The sequence below is a fragment of the Miniopterus schreibersii genome (genome assembly GCF_964146895.1).
Source record: "Miniopterus schreibersii genome assembly, chromosome: 12".
NCBI lineage: Eukaryota > Metazoa > Chordata > Mammalia > Chiroptera > Miniopteridae > Miniopterus > Miniopterus schreibersii.
The window spans coordinates 12,305,407-12,326,869 of record NC_138112.1 but is presented as its reverse complement, the minus strand read 5'-3'; the positions used below and the strand labels follow the sequence as shown (position 1 = coordinate 12,326,869).

The 21,463-nt window shown below is 36.7% G+C and overlaps 1 protein-coding gene across 1 annotated transcript in view; it reads right to left on the bottom strand.

Moving 5' to 3' along the window:
- Positions 1 to 21,463, bottom strand: part of ALKBH8 (alkB homolog 8, tRNA methyltransferase) — a 53,678-nt gene that overhangs the window by 15,969 nt on the left and 16,246 nt on the right. Inside the window, exon 8 of the mRNA XM_081152919.1 lies at positions 4,989 to 5,095. Coding sequence (XP_081009045.1) covers positions 4,989 to 5,095 — 107 coding nt within the window. The remainder of the gene's footprint in view (positions 1 to 4,988; positions 5,096 to 21,463) is intronic.

The window sequence follows — 21,463 nt, the reverse complement described above, 5'->3', positions numbered from 1 at the left end:
TTTAAAAGCATTTTATTTCATTTTCCAAAAAATTAAGTGTTGAACATTGACCTTGTATGCTACCACCTTGCTATGCTCACTCATTAGTTCTAGCACTTGTGTAGATTTCCAAGGATTTTTTATATCTACGATCGTAGAGTTTTACTTCTTTCAAATCTGTATGATTTTTATTTCTTTTTCTTGACTTATGCTGGCTAATACAGCCAACATAATACTAAGTAGAAGTGGGAGAGCACACATCCCTGCCCACTTCAATTTCTCAGGAAAAAGCATTCAATATTGCACCATGAAGTACAAGGCTAGCTGTGAGGTTTCCACAGATGCCCTTCATCACATTGAAGAAGTTTCCTTCTGGTCCTAGTCTGCCAAGTTTCTATCATGAATGGATGCTCAGTTCTGTCAAAAACATTTTCTGCATCAATCAAGATGATTATATATTTTTCTCCTTTGTTCTTTTAATGTGGTTAATTACATTGCTTGGTCTCCAGATGTTAAACCAATCTTGCAATCCTGGGGTAACCTCCTCCACTCAGTCTTGATATATTTTCTACATATCACAGGATTGGATTTTCTAAGATTCTGTTAAAGAATTTTTGCATCGCTGAGAGAAGCTGGTCTATAATTTTCTCTTGTTTTAATGTCCCTGACATGTTTTGGTGTCAGGGTAATGCTGATCTCATAAAACAAGTTGTGAGAATGGCTCTTTAAAAGAACTTGCCCTAAAGAAAATTTTTTAGAAGTAAAAGCAAGCAATTATTGCCTGAATTTATATGATTGTTACTCTGACAGCTTAAAATGATTAAAACTATAGTACTGAACAAAGGCAAAGTATTTCAGAACAATGAGTATCTTGAACCCCTTACTAGCAAACAAATTTCTCTCTTGGGGACTAGTTCTCCATGATGATTCTCTGAAGTCAATTACTTCACCTGCGTAGAGTTAAATCACATGCAAAAGTCAAGCTGTACGAAATTACTTTTGACATCAATCTCAGATTTTTAGAAATTGATAATCCATGTTAACAATAATGAATTCTTTAAACATCTCTGAACAACTTTTTTCCCCTTGCACTCAAATTATAATCTAGTTGGAAAAATATTTTTTTAAAAATGAAAACATTTTTATAGATTAAATAATAGTTCAATAAAATAGAAAAAAATATCGCAGACAATACAACCTTTTAGGAGTTAAGATACAGGAGAAATTATTTCAGGCTAATGCAGTCAGAAGCAGCTTTATAAATTTATAAAGTCAAAGCTGAGCTGTATAGGGTCTTTAAAAAAGTAAGTAGAAAGGAAAGGAAAATTTACTGCATCAAGAGTTATAAACAGTGTGAAGGCTACAAGCACAGTATAAATTCAGAGGAAAGGAGCAAAAGAGTTTAGCTATAACCTGGTTCAGAGCACAGGTCCTGAAGCCAGGCTGCCTGGCCTCTGATCTTGGTTCTGCCACTTAATGGTTTTGTGACTTTGTACAAGTTATGTAACCTCTTTATGCTCCAATTTCCTTTAAAAATGGGGACAAAACCATGGAAGACACTTTCCACTCTGACTATGTGAGTTAAATGAGTTAATATAATGTAAAGCTTTTACAACAATGCCGGACACAAAGAAAATGCTCCAAAAATAAGTTAAAAGGAGAGTTCACATAAACTCATGAAATAATGCCTCCCAAGGACAGTCAAATGACACAAAATGAGTGAAGCAGATGGATTTGTTTAGAAATATACTGTTTGCTATTAAACACATGAGGATAGTCTTCATTTCAAAAAAACAAAGTGTTCTCTTCCATTTTTCTTAACACATGCATTCCTGCTCATTCCAGTATTCCTTTTTCTACTTTTAATACCAACATGAGTTCAAGAAATTTTAATTTTCATTTTACTCTGTTATAAGATAAAAACAATAGCACAAGCACAGTGATATCTGCAAGTGATAGTCAGCCTTAGTTCAGGGAGTCGTAGAAACTGGTGGGAACTGTAGAGCACTTGAAAATGTGGGCCCCAGCAAAAAAAAGCCATTGATAGTCTTGGCTGCTGCTGCCAAATGATACTGTGGCCCAGTGCTGTCAGACTTTCCCAGTTTTCAAAAGAAGCAGGAAATTCAGGTTTTTATGTAGACACTCCTGATTTTTATATGTAGGCAATTTTTTAAATGCTACCACGTGGACCACCACTGCTCCTTCCAAATAGTCTGACTGCTGTGCTTGACCCATGTGCTTCCGGTTTGCCACCTTTGCTTTAGGGCACGGTGGCTAGAATACGAAATAGAACTAGATCAAATTTAAAGTGTTTGGAATTAATATTATAGGGCCATGTTATTCAACCTTCTTCAATTCATATCCATCAATAGTGTTTTCTAGTGCTTTTTATAGCACAGAGATAAAAAATTTCTTATTAAGGTTTATTTCTTATAGTTTATACATACAGGGTGGGGCAAAAGTAGGTTAACTGTTGTAAGTACAAGAAACAAGAGTTTATTCTTGTATTATTTATTAATTATACTATTTTCAATGTTAACCTAGCTTTGCCCCACCCTGTATTTTTAAGTGTATTAAATGTGCTTTTTCTTTTTTTTCTTTTTTTAAATATATTTTTATTGATTTCAGAGAGGAAGGGAGAGGGGGGGAGAGAGATAGAAATATCAATGATGAGAGTCACTGATCGGCTGCCTCCTGCACGCCCCTCACTGGGGATCAAGCCCGCAACCCGAGTATGTGCCTTGACCAGGAATCGAACCACGATCTCCTGGATTCTAGGCCGACGCTCAACCCTGAGCCATGCACAGCCAGGCTAAATGTGCTTTTTCAATCTATTCTCCCTTCCACACAGAGATTCTGGTGAAAACCTCAATGGCTGGTATATCATCTGTGTGGTCAGTCTCTCTCTGCTCCTGTCTCTATCTGTGCCCCGTACCCCTTACACTCTCCCTCCTCCTCACTCTCTTCCTACACACACACACTCTCACATCACAGGCAATGAGTGTCAATGGAAGCCATTAAAAATAATACTGAGGTTTGTTTCCCCTGAAACTATTATAGAGAATTTTGGTTCTAGAGAGAGATTTTAAAATAAATATTACCTCCAATTCAATCTTCCACAGATACTACTCCTAGCACTTAATAGCACAACATGGTTTGAACAAGAGATTAATGTGATCAAAATGATGTTTAGGAGAACTAATCTGTACCATTACTCAGAATAAACTAAAATATTTTCAAAATATAGGCCTATAAAAAGTAATCTGTTACTTTGTATTTGCTATAACACCATTACTCTTAAGTTTAAATGTTACCATATTTGATCCTAAAAAGAGAAAATATAAATATTCTCTTTTAAGTGGCCATGAAAGAGTCAGGCAGATTTAAGCCTCAGTGCACAAAATCAGGCCATCTGTTTTTATGGCTCACATTTAGGACAGGTTACAAATTCATTTACATGTTCATTTCCCAGAATTCTTATAAATACATCAGCTAAAATCACCAAGTGGGACAGAATTAATAATAAGCACAGAACTCAGCAGTATTTTAAGTACAATATGTGTAAATTTTAGGAGTGTGATGCTTCCTTCTCAAAAGGCTGAAGATGTATTCCTGCCAAAAGTGCATAACCCATTTCTTTCAGATTAGATTCAATCAAACAAACTCAAATTGAGGGACATTCTAAAAAACAAATGGCCTCCTTAAAAGTGTCAGTGTCATGAGAGACAAAGAAAAGTTGAGGAATTGTTTCAAATTAAAGAAGACTAAGAGAACTGACAACTAAAGGTAATGCAGAATCATGGACAGAATCCTAGATTAGAGGGAAAACTAATCGTGAACTACTGGCAAAGATTCTCTGCTTGACCAAAGTTTAGTCAGACTCCTCTGAGCCTGACTAGGCTCCATATTTGGGCATGTCCTCCAAGAGCCCCATTTTAACAAGAATCCTGCTAAGTCAGTTTAGCCACGATCCCCCAGCCTTGATGCCTGATCATCCTGACAGCTGACCACATTCCTCATTCCCTACTACCCTCCCCAGTCTGATCACCCTGACCTGCCTTCAGCAAGAATCCCACGGTTGATTTAGCCAGAATCCTCCCTACCACTGAGGTTTCCTCTTAGTAACTTGCCATCCACCAAGCCCTATCCCAACCCTGGGCTTCCTGGCTATAAATCCTACTTTTCCTTGTTATATTTAAAATTGAGCCCAGTTTTATTTTTAGTCTCTTCTCCCCTGTTGCAGTAGTTCCTGAGTAAAATCTGGTTTTGCTGCTTTAACTCCTGATAGTCTCTGGTTTGTCTGTGACAATACTATAAAGTACAATGGCAAAAGTTAAAAAATTGAATGTATAACAGTATGATGAGAGTCTTTTATCAATACTGAATTTCATGAATTTGAGAACTGCACTGTAATTTTATAGAACAGAGGTTGGCTAACTTTCCCTTTTACAGGGCCAGGTAGCAAATATTTTAGGCATATTTTAGGCATAGAGGGCCACATACAGTCTTTGTTGCATATTCTTTATTTATGTTTTTGTTTTTTACAACCCTCTAAAAATATAAAAGCCATTTTTAGCTAAAGAGCTGTATTAAAGCAGACTAAGGGCTGAATTTGGTCCACAAGCCAGACTGCCAGCCTCTGACACAGAAACTGTCCTGCTCTTAGGAAATACGAAATGAAGTAACCTACCTTTCTAAGATTCAGCAAAAATAATAATAACGGTAACATGTGAGAGACCAATAAAACACACGGCAAAATGTTCACAATGGGTAAATCCAGGTGAAAGGGGAAGAGGGTTCACAGTACTACGCTTGCAACTGTTCTTTAAATTTGAATTTTTTTCAAAAGAAAAGGTTAATATTTAAAAAAGCAATAGGTGTCCCTGGGGGTTTAAACCCAGAGGACTCAATGTGCAGGCCTGGGGCATGGTTCTGGTGGCTCACACAGGAGAGTGAGAACCCTCACAAAGCCAAGGGTATCCTGTTGTCAAGGTCATCTCAATACATACCCATGAGTCCAAAGGTATCTAGATTCTCCTGTCATCACCAGCAAACTCCGACGAGGCAACATGACTGGCACTGTGACCCCATCTGGATGTTTAAAATCCATGACGATCTTGAAGTAAAGGCAAAAGCATAAAGATTAATCCAGAGTATCATGCACTCCAAGGATAAGAATGATTCAGTGATCCTGGCTGTCTTTCTAGGCTAACAGAGATTCAAACATGACATTGCTTATGGAATAGCATGGAAGTGTGGGTCTCAAACTTTGGTGCACACAAAAATCAACCAAATGACTGACAAACATACTTTATCCATAGAGAGACTCAGCAGGTCTAGGGTGAGAGGCTCAGGAATCTGCACTTCTAGCAAGTACCCCAGGAAATTGTGATGCAGGTGGTCTGAGGATCCTACATACTCCACAGAACACTAGGGCAGTGGGACAAATGCAAGGACTGTGGCGCTCAAACATTCACATCCTGGCTCTTCCATTTACTAGCCGTATGACCTAGGGGACAAGCAAGCCACTTAAGCCTCTGTGCCTGTTTTTAATAAAATAAACATATAATGGCATAAATCACAGTATCTGGCACACAGTAAATACAAAAATTAGTGGCTATTGTTATTAACAGGATTATAATAATTAATTAATAATCCAAGGAGAAATAATTATTAGATGCAGATCTTCATATAATCCACTTTGCCTTTAAAGTCACCTATTTTGGATGTTAGAGGCTAATTTACAAGAGAATCAGATAACACGAGAACATTTTAGTTACTCTTCCCAAGCTGTGCTCAAATATTATTATGAATAGCAACCTATAATACCTAAGAAAATGTTTCTGTTCTCAGGAACCCAAACACCAAAAGAATTCAGTCTAAACATAGCAGCAGCTGACAAATGTGAATTTAAAATGCATGCCACAGGGCTTAAAAATATGTTTTTAAGTGAACATATCAATCCATTTGAAAAATAAATATGACAACCAAGTATCAGTGGGATGAAGAGAATGTAGCACAGTCTCTTTACTAAAGGTAAACATAGTACGGTACCTGGCACAAAGTAAGCATTCAGGGACTGTCGGCTACTATTAATAATAACCAAATTAGATGGTACACATGAATAGTTTTGGAAACTACAAAGAATTATACAGGTCTAAGCTGGTTTATACTTTTCTCATCTGACCTTCCAATCTAAATATTGAAACTAACATAAGATGATAGAATTTAATTTTCCAACAATTATCTGTTCTAAATGACCACATATAATTTCAAATAGGCTTACTTTCAAAAGCATTCTATTTATAGACATTGTAGATGAATTCCGAACTTCTGGGGGTAAGTATACTGATGCCTGTGACTTCTCCCCAAAATGTACAAATGAAAGAATAGATGGACAGATATTCTATAAAGCATATATGTTAAATGAGGTGGTAGGTATACAGGTATTTACAGTACAAGTCTTTTGACTTTTCTGTATGAAAATTTTCATAATAAAATGTTGGGAATAAAAACCCATTGTGGCCATTTTTAAACCATATATATAGGTCTCAATTTTCTGAATAGATGCTAAGGCCTACATATAGGAAAGAATAACGAACACAGTCATTAAATATTTTTGTTAAGGACAATCATCTGTGGCTTAAAGGAATGAAAACTGTTGATGAGAAAATATTCTGAAAGACTAGACTCCAATTCATTCATTAGACAAATAGGATATATTAATCACTGTGTGGGGCATCAAAGGCTGCAATGGTGAGTAAGAGACATGTTCTCTGACCACCTAGGGGTTACCGTTTCTGGCTAATTAATAGTCAACATGTTTTACAAATACACAATACTTATATATTTGTGAAATTCATATACATTCTCTCCAATCAACAAAGAGTAATGATTTCAAAATAGGGAAATCTCAGTTTCAACAAAATGATTAGAACTGGTAAGAGAAGCGAGGACATGACACTAATTCCTTTGGAAACACTTAACTTACTGTTTACCAGTTTACTATAAATGAGCATAACAAAGGATAAAACAGACATCCAGACGGAACAGGAGCACAGGGCAAGGTAGGTGGGAAGGAGCTCACAGCTTCCACGCCCTATCCACGCGCACTGCTCTCCCAGCACCGCCATGTGCTCACCAACCTGGAAGCTCCCCAAACCCCCTGCCACTGGGATTTTTACGGAGGCTTCATCACGTAGGCAGGGTCAATTACTAACTCCACTTCCAGCCCCTCTTCCCTCTCTGAAAAATGAGGGGCAGGGCTGAAAATTCCAAGCTTCTAATCACTGCTTGAGCTTTCTGGTGACCAGCCCCCATCAAGAAGCCCAACAAGAGTCGTCTCATTACAAAAAAACACATTGCTATCACCCAGGAAATTCAAAGGGATTAGGAACTCTGTGCTAGGAACCGGAGTGCAAGACAAAAATATTGTAACAGAAGAAGCTCCTAATGTCTTATCACTTAGGAAACCATAGGGTTTTAGGAGTTCTGTGCCAAGAACCTGGGGCAGGGACCAATATATATTTTTTCTATTATCTCACAGCTATATAATGTGAGATTATAAATTTTTAATTTAGAAAATAATTTTTATTTATGAAATTAAATGTGCATTTTCTATGAAAACTTTCTTAAAACATTCCACCACAAAAATGAAATATTATCAGTATCATACTTAAAGTACCTATATCTTAACTAAATAATGCTTGTTAAAAGACATACAAAAAACAACTTTTTAAAAAAATTCACTAAAGATTCACAGCCAGTAATGCTCCCTGCAACTGCTGAATCATTCTACCACGTGACAGCTTTGCTCCACAGGAGTTTTTTCCAATTATTCTTTTTGGTTTTACCTATTTTCTTTATTTTCTGAGGTGGCAGAGTCAATAAAGATCAAGTTTCCAGAAAGCTCATGGGGCATGACTGAGGATAATATTCAGTTCAGAGCAAACAACCATAAAGCCTTAGACATTCTGATCTTATAAAACCTTTACACATCCAAAATACAACAGAATAAAAACCCCAGGCACAGCTATCACTCTATCACGCAAGTAAAGATAAGATTCATAACAAACAAGTACATGAAGGAATGAAACAGATCTCTGTGCTGGATGAACAGGACATCGAAGAAGACATTGGTGCTAGGAACATTTCTGAAAAAGAAGACAAACTTAATCCCGACCCTTTATGGTTAGAAACAGGCCAAGATCTTTAACCTTTTGAAATTCTGAAGCGTATATAGGCAAGAGACAGTGTAATGTGAAGAATGACACGTGATTCATAGAGAATGATGAAAGCTGAGACGACAGAAGGGACTATATGTGGAAAACATTTCACAGCTAAGAATTTAGCAGAACAGATAGACATCGGCTTGCTTCCCACAGCCTGACAAATATAAATCCTCTGTATTTGCACTAATGTTTTCACTGGACTCAAATGAAATGAGTTTATTTTAAAAAGCAAACCAGTGATTCCACATGCCTCATCATAGCCTCGCCTAACACGTTTGAACAAGTGGGAAAAGAGAGAAGGAATCACAATTGCAAGGACACAAGAGTGAAGCTACAAGGAAGAAATAGAGCAATGTCAAAAATGTCTGTTTACATACTTTCTCTGGGCTTACAAATGTGGAAGCCCACCAGATTATGAGATAATTAGTTCATTGTGGGGGAGAAGAGGAACTTTTAACATTTTCAGTAAAACTTGTACAGTTTTCTGTCTCTCTACAAAAGATGATACTCCTAGAAGCACACTTTGCTAAGCTGACAAGTAGCTGAAAGAGAAGTTTGCTGGTATGCCAGATTTTTCCAAGACATTGGAATTAATACAGATTTTGCCTAGGACACCTTGGAGACCAATGGCTAATGTCAGTGATCTTTAAATCTTCTATCTATGCCATATAAGCCTGCTTAGTTCCCTTCCTTGAAGAAAAGCGAAAATCAAAAACCACACAAACCCACTTCCCTTCTCTCACTCCTACTAGCAAAGTATGTTTTAAAACAACAAAAACGAGTCTTGAATCCATTTGTTAAATTTCTTCAAAATGGAATCTTGTGAAACTCAAAGAAAGGAGACTAAGGCAGCAACACACCCTGAAACCAACATCCAGGACACATACCTCCCATTTGAAAATGACAAGCTCTGCTCCCTTGTCCTGCAGTGAGAAGCAATTTTATAAAGTATAGGCCTCAATATTCTTGTCAGGAAGGGGGAAAAAATCTCACATTAGAACATGAAGATGAGATGGTACCTTATGATACAAAGAATGGTCCAGCAAGTAGTAATACGCACCAGCTAAATACCAGTGTAGCCAAAAGGAACTTATTTCTCATTGCTTCTGAGAGAGGATGTGAGAAGCAGAGCACTATTTCGTGTTTCTGGTGCGCAAACTTTCCTAGTTGATCAGGTACCATGCACACATTTAGGGCATACCTGGGAACTTGTCTATAGTACTGCGTATGTGAATAAAGCAAAATTAGATTAAGCTAAAATGTTAAAGAAAACACCACAAACAAATCTACTTTAATGCATGCCAGCAAATTCTACCTTTCGAGCACAACTCGGCCTAACAAAACCAGGTCCCAGCTGCAGAATGAACAGATCCATCATCCATTCTGCCCCAAAGAGAGATGATTTTCAACTGTTTCATCTGGCTGAGCCCAAGTAAAATGTAAAATAAAAAGAGAAGGCATCTTTTACTTTGTCTAAACACATTGCAAAATGGCACAATAGAGAGCAAAATAAATATTGCATAACAGAAAAGCTTGTAAAGAAAAGATGCTAAATTGGAGACACTTTAGCCATCACTGAATATTCAATATTCAAGATGTATAATGCCAAGCTTAAATAAATGCCTATGAGATAATACAATCATGCTTATGTGTTTGCACTGAGAAAATTGCTATCAGCTCTCATTTACCACAATGTAGTTTCATTTGTTTTCAGGATCTGTGATGGAATCCACCACCTTTCAAAAATGGACTCTCAAAAGAAGAGTCAATCACAAACCACTTTTGTAAAATTAAGTTTTACTTTGTGTATGATAAGGCTATAGAGGTAATGAAATATATTAGCTTAAATTTTTTTTTTTTAGATTTAATTCTTACTTACTTGTTAAGAGTGTTTAGTAGGTTACACTCAACAAATGTTTTGAATAAGTAAATGCATTCATCATAAACAATTTATTCGAAAAAATAGGGTGGCACATGTTACATTTTGGGGCAGAAGACTCCCTAAATTCCATTTATTTATTTTCTGGGCTTTTCTCCTTAAGCAAAATAAATCAACAGATTCATAAGCACAGATAACCAAAATGAGACAGCCAAAGTAACAAGAACAATAGCAGTCACGTGTATGTCTTCCAGGGGCCCTGGACTGCTCCTTGTAAGGACAAATGCACTTACTATAGTACCTACCAAGACCTATAGCACAACCATAAAATAGATGATTGTTACATAGTGAGAGACTACCTCACACCTGGCAGAACAACTATCAAAAAGGCAATAACTAACAAGCGTAGGCAAGGATGTGGAGAAAAGGGAGCCTTGTGCACTGTTGGTGGAATGTAAACTGGGGCAGCCACAATGGAACACACTATGGAAGTTCCTCAAAAATTTTTAAATAAAACTACTACATGACTCAGCAATTCCACTTACAGGTATTTATCTGAAAATTAAAACACTAGCACAAAAAGATATATGCATTCATTGCAGCATTATAAAACAACCAAGACATGGAAGCAACTTAAGTGTGTATCGATGGATGAATAAAGAAAGAAAATGTGATATATATATACATATATATAAATGGAATATTATTCAGCCACAAAAAAGAGAGAAATCCTGTCATTGTGACAATATGAATGGACTATATAGGCATTATGCTAAGTAAAGTAAGTTGGACAAAGACAAATAACCATATGGTCTCATTTCTGTGTGGAATCTAAAAAAAGAAAAAAATGAACTCATAGATACAGAGAGCACATTGGTGGTTGCCAGAGGTTGGAGAGGGTGGTAAGGGGGGGTGAGGGGCAAAATGGATGAAGATGGTCAATAGGTACAAAGTTCCAATTATAAAAACAAGTCCTGGAATGTAAGGTACAGCACAGTGACTATAGTTAACAATACTGTAGTACATATTTGACAGTTGCTAAGAAAGATCTTAAATGTTTTCAGAAGGGAAAAAATATTTTAACTATGTATGGTGATGGATGTAAACCAGACTTACTGTGATTATCTCACAATATATACATTTATCAATAAATTATTAATATCTGAAACCAATATAATGCTATGTCAATTATATCTCAGTTAAAAAGAAGGGGTATGGGGGGAGGTAGAAGAGGGTATAGTGGGGAATAAGTTATGATGAAAGCAGTCTTGCCTTGGGTTGATGAATACACAATGTACAGATGATGTACTATAGAATTGTACACCTGAAACCTATGTAATTTTAATAACCAATGTCACCCCAATAAAGTCAATAAATTCAATCAATCAATAAATAGCTACAAGACAAAAAATTTAAAAAAAGGTAATTGCTGGTGGTGATGATCACGGTAATGATAGTGTTGGTACTAGGAGTGGAAGCAACAGTAGCTACTATTATTATTATTAACTGCTTTCCATCTCTTTATGACAATTAAAATTTAAGAATTATATGCCAACTTCAATTTATGGCAGAAAGCACAGAAATGAAAGCACTTGATGGCCCATTAAAATAAGAGGAATGAGCTAGAACACAAGTCTCTTGACTTGTCCAAAGCTGAATCCAGTCGCAGTGCAAACATGTATGGATATGGAAACAATACATACAGGCTTTAACTTTTTCCATTTCTAGCACTGCACTGGAATATTTAATTGAATGGTGATTAGAATTGCCATTGGGGTCCTATATTACTTCACTTCTACTTATTCTATGTCTGAAAGATTAATCTGAAATCCCACTGTCTTTGGAGTTGATACTATACAGATTTAGCATTTCAGCATTTTCTAACTCAATGGTTCAAAATCCTACCTAAATGTCACAATTGCCTGTGAGCTTTCTATAAATATAGAAAACCAGACTTCATCTCAAACACTCTGAATCAGAATAAACCACAGTACCTGCTCTGGAAAAATATATTCTAGCAGGGAAAACAGAAATAAACCTTAGGGACCTCAAATATTCAAATATCAGACACAGGCTATAAAACAAAGATGGGCCCTAGTAGGTTTGGCCCAGTGGTTAGAGCATCGGCCCTCAGACTGAAGGGTCCTGGTTTCAATTCCAGCTAAGGGCACATACCTCGGTTGCAGGCTCCACCCCTGGAACAGTTGGAGAGCATGCAGGAAGCAACCAATCGATATGTCTCTCTCACGTAGATGTTTCTCTCTCTCTCTCCCCCTTCCACACTCTCTGAAAAGCAATGGGAAAAATATCCTCAGGTGAGGATTAAAAAAAAAGGTGGTTATCATGTTCAAAGATATAAATGATAAGCTTGAAAATTTCAGCAGAGAACTGGAAATGATATTTTTTAAAAGACAATAAATCTGAAGAAAAAGCAAATACATATCCTAAAACAAAACTACCAGGACCGAAATTAGACCATCAATGAATAGGTTTAACAGCAAGTCAGATGAAGCTAAAGAAAGACTCAGTTTCAAAAGAACTTATTTGGAGTCAAGCATAGAGAAACAAAATACAGAAAACAAAGCAGACAGGGTAAGTGAAACAAGGAATATAGAGAAAAGGTAAATGAAGAGAGAGAACGGGATAGAGGCAAAATCTATAGAGATAATGGATAAAGGTTTTCTAAAATTTACAGAAAAAATCCACAGATTCAAGAAATCCAATAAATTGCTAAGCAGAATAAACAAACCCATCAAAATAAGCAAAATAACCTGGCACATCAAAATAAAACTATGGAAAACAATAGATTAAAAAATATTAAAAGAAGACAGAGAAACCAAGGCTACCTTCAAAGGTAACCAGGGCAATAAAGTAAGCCAGAAGAAAGTAAATGAAAACTTTAGTGCACTGGAAGAAAATAACTGCCAACCTCAAATTCTATACCCAGTGAAAACAGCCTTGAAGCATGACGGTGAAATAAAGACACTTGCAGACCAAAAATAAAATGGAGTTAGCCAACAGCAGACACAGACAAAAGGAAATTTAAATGTTGTACATTATACAAAAGGAAAATGATCCCAGATGGAATGTTCAATACAAAAAGGAATAAAGAGCAAAGATGATAAACAGGTCTAAATGAACATTGACTATATATAAACCAAAGAAATACCTTTCTTAAAAAAATTTTTTTTTTAATTTTTATTTTTTTTATTATTATTGTTGAAAGTATTACAGATGCCCCCTTTTCCCCTCAATGATCCCCTCCACCTGGCATCTACCTCCCCCCCCCCCGATCTTCTCCACACTATTGGCTGTGTCCATAGGTCATGTATGTATGCATCTAAGTTCTTGATTACTCCCTCCCACACACACTCCCCACCCCACCTTCCCTCTGAAATTCGTCCAACTGCTCCATGGTTCTATGTCTCTGTATCTATCATTCATCAGTTTATTTTGCTCATTAGATTCCACATATGAATGAGATCATGTGGGACTTGTCTTTCTCTGACTGGCTTATTTCACTTAGCATAATCCTCTCCAGGTCCACCCATGCTGTGCCAAAGGCTAAGAGATCCTTCTTTTTTACAGCTGCATAGTATCCTATGGTGTGAATGTATCACAGCTTTTTTATCCACTCATCTACTGATGGGCACTTGGGCTGTTTCCAGACCTTAGCCAAAGAAATATCTTTAAAAATTAAGAGAATTCAAATACACAATAAGAGTAGGCGAAGATTAGAAGGGAGTAATGGAGTTAAAGTATACTAAAGTTCTTATATTTTTCATCAAGAAAGTAAAGATACCAATTAAGCTTAGACTTTGAATGAATCTCAAATAGTTCTGTTTAATGAAAGAAGCCACATTGCAAAGAGTACATATTGTATGATTCCTGTTTTAAAAAATTCTGTAAATACTAAGTAATCTAAGGTGTTGAGGAACAGGTGAAGATGAAAAAACCTTTGGGGATGATGGATATATTGTCTTGAGTGTGGTGAAGATTTCATGAGCGTCTATATAAATATGTGCAGTTTACTGTATGACAATTATACCTCTAGAATTATATGTTTAAAAGAAAATGATGTGGGATATAAAACAGTGCTTGAGAGCAAAACTCATAATCTTCAAAATACATGTCAAGAATATTTCCCAGGTTCTAAATTAATCAATTAGTGGACAATTAGCCAGAGCAGGACACCCAGGAAGAGCAAAAGTTTGTTTTATTTCGTATGGAAGAATAGCAGTGAGTGGTAAATGGCTGACAATGAAAAATAATGAGTTTCAATTTAGAGGAAAGAAAATGTCACATAGAGAATTGGATATCCAGGTCCAAAATCTGAGGAGGAAAATCAAGGCTGGAAATATTTTTGTATTTCCCACATTGTCTGAGACAATGCTGGTCACATAAATGAAAGTTCTTATAACAGACACCCATTAACCAATCAATATGCTCCATTTCTTCTGTAAAGCACACTCATGCCCTGAATGCTTATTGCTAACAGGCAACTCTCCAATATGTTCATGTAATTCTTTTCTCATCAGTTGAGCTGTATGCTTACCAAGTCAATTGAGCATGTTCCCAAACCGCTTTTTGCTGGCTACACTTGTTTTGCAATTATTTTATTTAATTAAAATTATGTAAACCAATGAAAATCGAATAAGACAGGTTTTCTCCCCTATAAAAAATTAAGTTAAATGTTGTTGACTCAGTGGAAGTAAACAAATTAATAAACTGTTGTAGATGTGATTCAATAATAAAATCTTAAAAATAAAAACAAAAACTCAGATGGATATCTTTAAGCTTTTGTTTCATTTTTAAAAAATGAAAACTGGAAACACAAGGCAGACTGTGGACCCTCACAGAAAGAAAGGCCCTACATCAAAATATTGGTGAATAAATTTATTTGTAAGTTAAAATAAAATGTTTGAAATCTGTATGTATCTTTTATTATTATTATTCCCCAATTTAAGTGACTTTTCAATTAGCAACCAACCACTGGTTCCAGCTAATCTTCTAAATGGGCTTCCACTGTAGTTTTCTACACTCAAATGATAAATTTTATTCTAGTTCTACAGTATAGCTGGAGTGATACAATGCTGCTGTCTAGTTACAAAGTAAATGCACAAATTCTAAATGACAAAAGAATTGGTACTCTGAAGGCTCCAAATAAAGCAAAATGTTCTATCTGATGATGTTACACTATGAAACAGACTGCAGCAGACTTCTGGCTGAAATAGGTTTATCTCTGCCATTATCCTCACTGTCTAGAGCATGAATAAAGGAGATCTTACTCAATATAAGGGAGATAAAGAGGACATTAAGAACTGCCAGCAGAATCTCATTTGTCCCATTTACACAAAAGGGAATTTTGGCTTCCAAGAGATCTTGAAAGATGAGAAAATTATACAAAAACAGGAGATCTGCAGAACATAACTTGGTAGGGAAAATGCTGAAAAGTGAAAATAGAATCCAATGAACAAAAGCAAACATGATCAAACAAGGTACAGCTTTTATTTCTGGCCCGCAAACCAGCAGATCTACTTGTCCATAGAAATTCTGAATGTTAGAGACACTGGATAAAAAGGAAAAGATTTTGCCCAATGTCATGGGGACTGTACTATGATGCAACTAAATATCCCATTTCGGAATTATGCTTTCTTACCACATCTACATCAATATACACAACCATATAGAAATAAGGCCTGGGATGGGGGGTGCAGGGTGGGGGGGATCAATGGAAAAAAGGAAACATTTGTAATACTTTCAACAATAAAGATAAATTAAAACAAAAAAAAGAAATAACCTTGGCAGATACAAAGCATGCACATGCGCGCACACAACTGCAAAAGAAATATACTCCCACTAGGAGGGGAGATCCTGATCCTTTTAATGCTAAGGGCACTACTGAGAGGATGAAAATTATCACAAGTCATAAAGGATAAAGGGACATGAAGCTTACACAGCAGAGACAATACATTTGACAGAACTTCAGAAATGTAAATATTCCAAGGACTATCAGATAAGAATAAAGTCTGAGGCCTGGAGTCAAGATAAAAATGGGAAGGAGAAATTACTTGGCTTCTGAGGCTGTAAATACTCTATTGATTATATGCAAATTTGAGGGCTGAATCTGAGGTTGGAGGTGTGGTCAAGCATGCCCAATATCCAGATAGTATTTGTCGTTTTAAGCTTTATAAATAAAATTTCTTTTTCCCCCCAGTTTGTACTGAATATCAGAAAATAATGAAACATTTGTCTATTAAAGCAATAAACTCCTAAAAAAGAAGTACTCTGTGAGTCATTCCTGACAAATAGAAGCGATGAGAATTGCTCCAGCATCCAAACATCCCTGGGGCAAACTACACAGAGACCAAGCAAGAAAAAAACCAAAGCAGCTATAAAACCATTCAGCTGGCAGTTGAGAAACTGAGCAGCTCAAGACATTTCACAAAGAATTTTTATTCAATACCCTATTTCAGGAGGTCAAGCAGGACTCAATAACTACTGGCACTGTTGGGAGTAGAGATGCTGATCATGCTCTGTTAACCGTAGTTGTGAAAAGGGGGAGGGCACCTAATAGGAATAGGACCATAGCTGTTTAATGATTATTCACCTTACTAACTATAGATATGAGGTTTCTTCTTATAGACCCTGGGAAACTGGAGGATGTGCTGCAAGAAGAAAAACAGCTGTAAAAAGATAAGAGGCACATTTGGGCCTGGATGGGTCCATTGCTCAGAAAAGAAGATGCATTTCGAGAACAAAGGTGTCCTTTGATTTGGTTGCTGTGCCTGGAACCTGACCCCCCTCCAGGAGTTTACCTCAGTAATGCAGACCATTCTCTGGTCCTAGGAACTGGCAGAACTGGGCTTTAACATCACTGAAAATGAACTACCTTGTTATCAGACTTCAAGATCCTGGAAGGAAACACATAAACCACAGACCCTACAGCCACCCTTCCCCCTGCCACGTTCCCCTTGCATGCCGTCCTACATAACAAGCCAGATAATAATGGAAGGGCAGAGTAGAGATTATGTGGACAAATCCCACTGCTCTCCCATTTTGCTAGCAATAATGGAATAAACACTTATATATGATTCAACCTTATCTCTGCTTAATTGGCTGAAGCAGCGACAGGCAGCCCGGAACCACTGTGTCTGGTTTCAACATGAGCCTGGAGACAGAACAGGTAATATAATGATAGATGTAGCCCTCTAGTAGGCATTGAATAGACAGAATATTCGTTAACAAACTACATAATAACCCAGGTCATTCAGTAGCAAAAGTCATAATAAGAAATATGCCAGGCACAGAAAAACAAATATCACATGATCTCGCTTATATGTAGAATCTAAAGAATATAATAAACTGATGAACAAAATAGATTCAGTGGCATAGAAGCATGGAACAGACTGACAAATCTCAAGAGGGAAGGTGGCGGTGGGTGGGGAGTGATTAACTAAAGAATTTATAGGCATATATGCATAACCCATGGACACAGACAATAGTGTGGTGAAGACCTGGGGCAGGGAGTGGATGCAGGGTGGAATGGGTCAATGGGGAAAAAAGGGGACTTCTGTAATACTTTCAACAATAAAGGTAATTTTTTCAAATGAATAAATGAGAAACAAAACCAAAAAAAAAAGAAATATTTACTGATGAACCAACTTTTTATAAAATTAGTACTTGTCCAAATATGTCTCTGTTGAATACCACCAGCTATCTCTACCCATTGTGGTAACCCTTTTAGTCTTTCAGGGGATCTTGATGCTATAAATATTAGCCAATGCAATGCAAATAAAAAAAAACTGAAAGCATAATTCTTGCAAAAGGCAGAAGACCTCCTGAACTTGATGAAAGGGATGTCACTGAATCACTTAACATCTGAAGACCTGGCAGTCAGGACTGTTATAACTGAAGAAAAGAAAACAATACACTATCAGTTCTTCAAAATGAAATAATTTAGATTACTAAAGGATTAAGAGAAACTCTGAAAAAACTGATACTTTAATAATTTTTTGTAGGGGAAAGGTTCTTTATAATCAAGCCATAAAAGTTAACTGCTATCATATTTACCACAAAAACAATACTAAAAAAAGGTATATAATAACTCATTCTCTGTTCTAAAAATTAGTGCATATTAGAAATATAATTTAATGTAGTTATATAAAAAAATTTAAACTATCTTCATAATTTTTAGTTTTATTTTTCCAGATAAGTCTTAATCAAAAAAAGGTTTTCCTTATTTACAATAAGTTTGGTTTTGGTTTTAAGTAGATGTACATTAAACAGTCATTTTTATCCTTAGCTGACCAAGTCTTATGGTACTTGCTGAACTAATTATTTGTCCAATAACGTTCCTAGTTCATTATCACAAGGAGGTTTATGTCAAGGGTGTATCTCAAGGCATGCCTGTGCAACCAAGGCAGGCTGCATTTCACAGCAGAACAAACTATCAGAGAGGGAATATGTAAAAGCAAAAGCCCACCTGACTTCACAGGGTGTATATCATCCTCACATGTCCTGATGCATCCATCCTACCCTTGGTGGATATTTTCCTATGCTAATCTTAGGTAGGGAAGCAGCGAGCATCTGGGAGGGAAAGAACCTGCTCACTTGATTAAATCACTGAGCTAAGCCAACAAATTAAGACTTTGGAACTAGCCTTCTTTAAAACATCTTGTTATATGAGATATTAACTTATTTTTGTTGTATAATCATTTTATTAGGGTTTTCTGCAGTTACTGCAGCTAAAAGCATCCTAACATATACATATCATAGAACATGTGTACATGTATCATATATATATTGGTAATACTTCTGGAGGCACAAAAGCATTATAGAAGATTACAATCTAATTGTAGGGGAAAACTAATAAATTTGAAAATTTCAGGTTTGCTATGGAATGTACAGAATTTTTTAGATGAACTATAAGTGTTTTAAGAAGAATATGCTCAAGTAGTCATAAAGATAAGGCATTCAAGTAATATTTATATAAAAGTTAAGAATACCACATGGAAGCACCTTGTATTAGAGCATTTAAGAGTCAGATCTTAGAAATTTTGTGGGAAAGGGAAGAAAGTAAAGAGTTAAACATAACCTTAAGGATTTTAGCCAAAGAGAAACAAAATAAACACTAAAAGCAAAGCAAAACAATGGTGCCACTGACAAATTATTACAATGAAATAAAGCTGGAGTAGACAGTATAGTAAATTTCTTAAAACAATTAAGGCTGTCAAAGGTGAGAAAATAAAGAAAAAGGGACAAAAGTGTGAGACCCAGCCCTGGCTGATGTGACCCAGTTGGTTGGAGCATCGTCCCATGCACAGAAAGGTCACCAGTGTGATTCCCCATCAGGGCACATACTCAGGTTTCAGATTCGATCCCCAGTCGGGGTGCATATGGGAAGCAACCAATCAATCGATGCTTCTCTCTCTCTCCCTCTCCCTTGCTCTCTCTAAAATCAATAAAAACATATTTTTAAAAAAATAAAGAACTTGAAAAAAAAGGTATGAGACCCAGACTCTAGGTCTGGGGCAAGGAGCTAGGAGAGAATTAAAGTAATTACACAGCATTAAGAACAAAACAGAATAGCACAAGATGCAACAGTGGGTAAATGCAGAAATAAAAGATGAAAGTCATCTTTCTGGTGACTCCCTGAAACCCAATTTCAAGGCCATAATTACATGAGCTTCCCTTTGTTCCAGAAGTGAAGCTTTCGAGTAAGAAGCCCATGCAACACACCTTAATAAGCCTTTACATGTATGGAGTGCTCCAAGGTTGAAAAACATTTTAACATTCATTAACTCATTTCATTCCTATCACAATCCTTCAGCCAGGCAAGCAGTATTATTAATGCCATTTTACAGATGGAATTAAGGGCCCCAAACATAACAGACTGTTTTAAATAGTATAATAAATTTAAATGTTTAGTAAACATTTTTTTTCAAAACTGAAAAAGATTCACTTCCCCTCAAAAAAGCTATCTTTTATAAGAAAATCGACTGTTCCTGTCATAACTTATAGAATGCCTGCTTTCCTGCTATTACAAAGACGGCTTTAACCAAAAAAACCATCATTCAAACCGTCAGCTAAAAATTATATGCCTCTAGAGACACCAAATGGAGAAAATGATTACAGCAGATTTTCAGTGCAACTAAAGGGCAAGTTTCCCCTTCTTTACAACTTTTAATTGAAAACTACATAATGACCTTGTAGGGTGTTGGAGGAAGCCTCAGTTCCCATTCCTGTGTCTCCCTAGAAGGGGAGAGAAGGTCCATAGGAGTGAAAGTACAGGAAGAGCACACCTCATTTTCCCCACTCCTTCACTTCTGACTCTCAGAAGAAAAGTCATGCCTTCGCTGACTGGCTGGTTAGCCTGAGGCCCAGCTGGCGGGGCTGAGCCCTCTCCTCTCTCTTTTTCAGATCCAGCTGGTTTGCAGAAGCTATAAAGTGCTCCCTCACGTCCACGGTCATAGGGGCAGCCTCTGACTCTATGAGGGAGGCGTCCCATTGCCTGCCTGGGCCATTGGTGAGCTATGAACAAGTCCACTGGGCAACAGATCTAAAGCCATGTTCTTCCATGTTTTCTCAGTAGTTAAGCTGACGCTCTGATGTCCATTTAGCTTTTGTCTCATTTATCAATCAGTTACACAGTTGGGAGAAAAAGACAAAAGATGTTCTGTAGTGGCCCCTAAAGCAATAAGCCAGAACAAGAGGTGAAATGCAAATAAACCAAACAGAGAAGAACTCTTTCTTTTTCCTTCTCATCATCATCATTTTTGAAAGCACTTAATAAGAATTCACACATGTAGTTAATAACATAGTTCTGTGTTATCAAGCAAACAGCACTACTTTCTAGTCAGAGTATCAACAGGATCACACAAGCTCAGCAAAGGTTAAAAAGCCAAAGCACTGAAGGCCTAGTGATGGGAACTACACAAACACAAACAAATACTAGTAAATAGTACTCGGTTCTAGGAACAAAATCAGATTTTGAAGCAACTCTAGTTAGATTAGATGACCTCATATTTAAAGGATTCTTCTATATTTAAAATTCTGATTTCTATCTAAAACTCTACCTGCAGTTCGCACGAATCACTTTAATTCATCTTTTTTTTTTATCCTGGCTCCAGGATAGTTTTTCCATTGCTTTTCAGAGAGAAAAAGAAACATTGCTGTGAGAGAGACACATTAATTGGTTACCTCCTGCATACACCTCACCAGGCCAGGCATGGAGCCTGCAAGCGAGGTACGTGCCCTCGGCTGGAATCGAATCCGGGACCCTTCAGTCCGAGGGCTGATGCTCTAACCACTGAGCAAAACCGTCCAGGGCAAAAATCCTTTCGATAGCTTCTTTTTTTGTTTGTTTTATTGG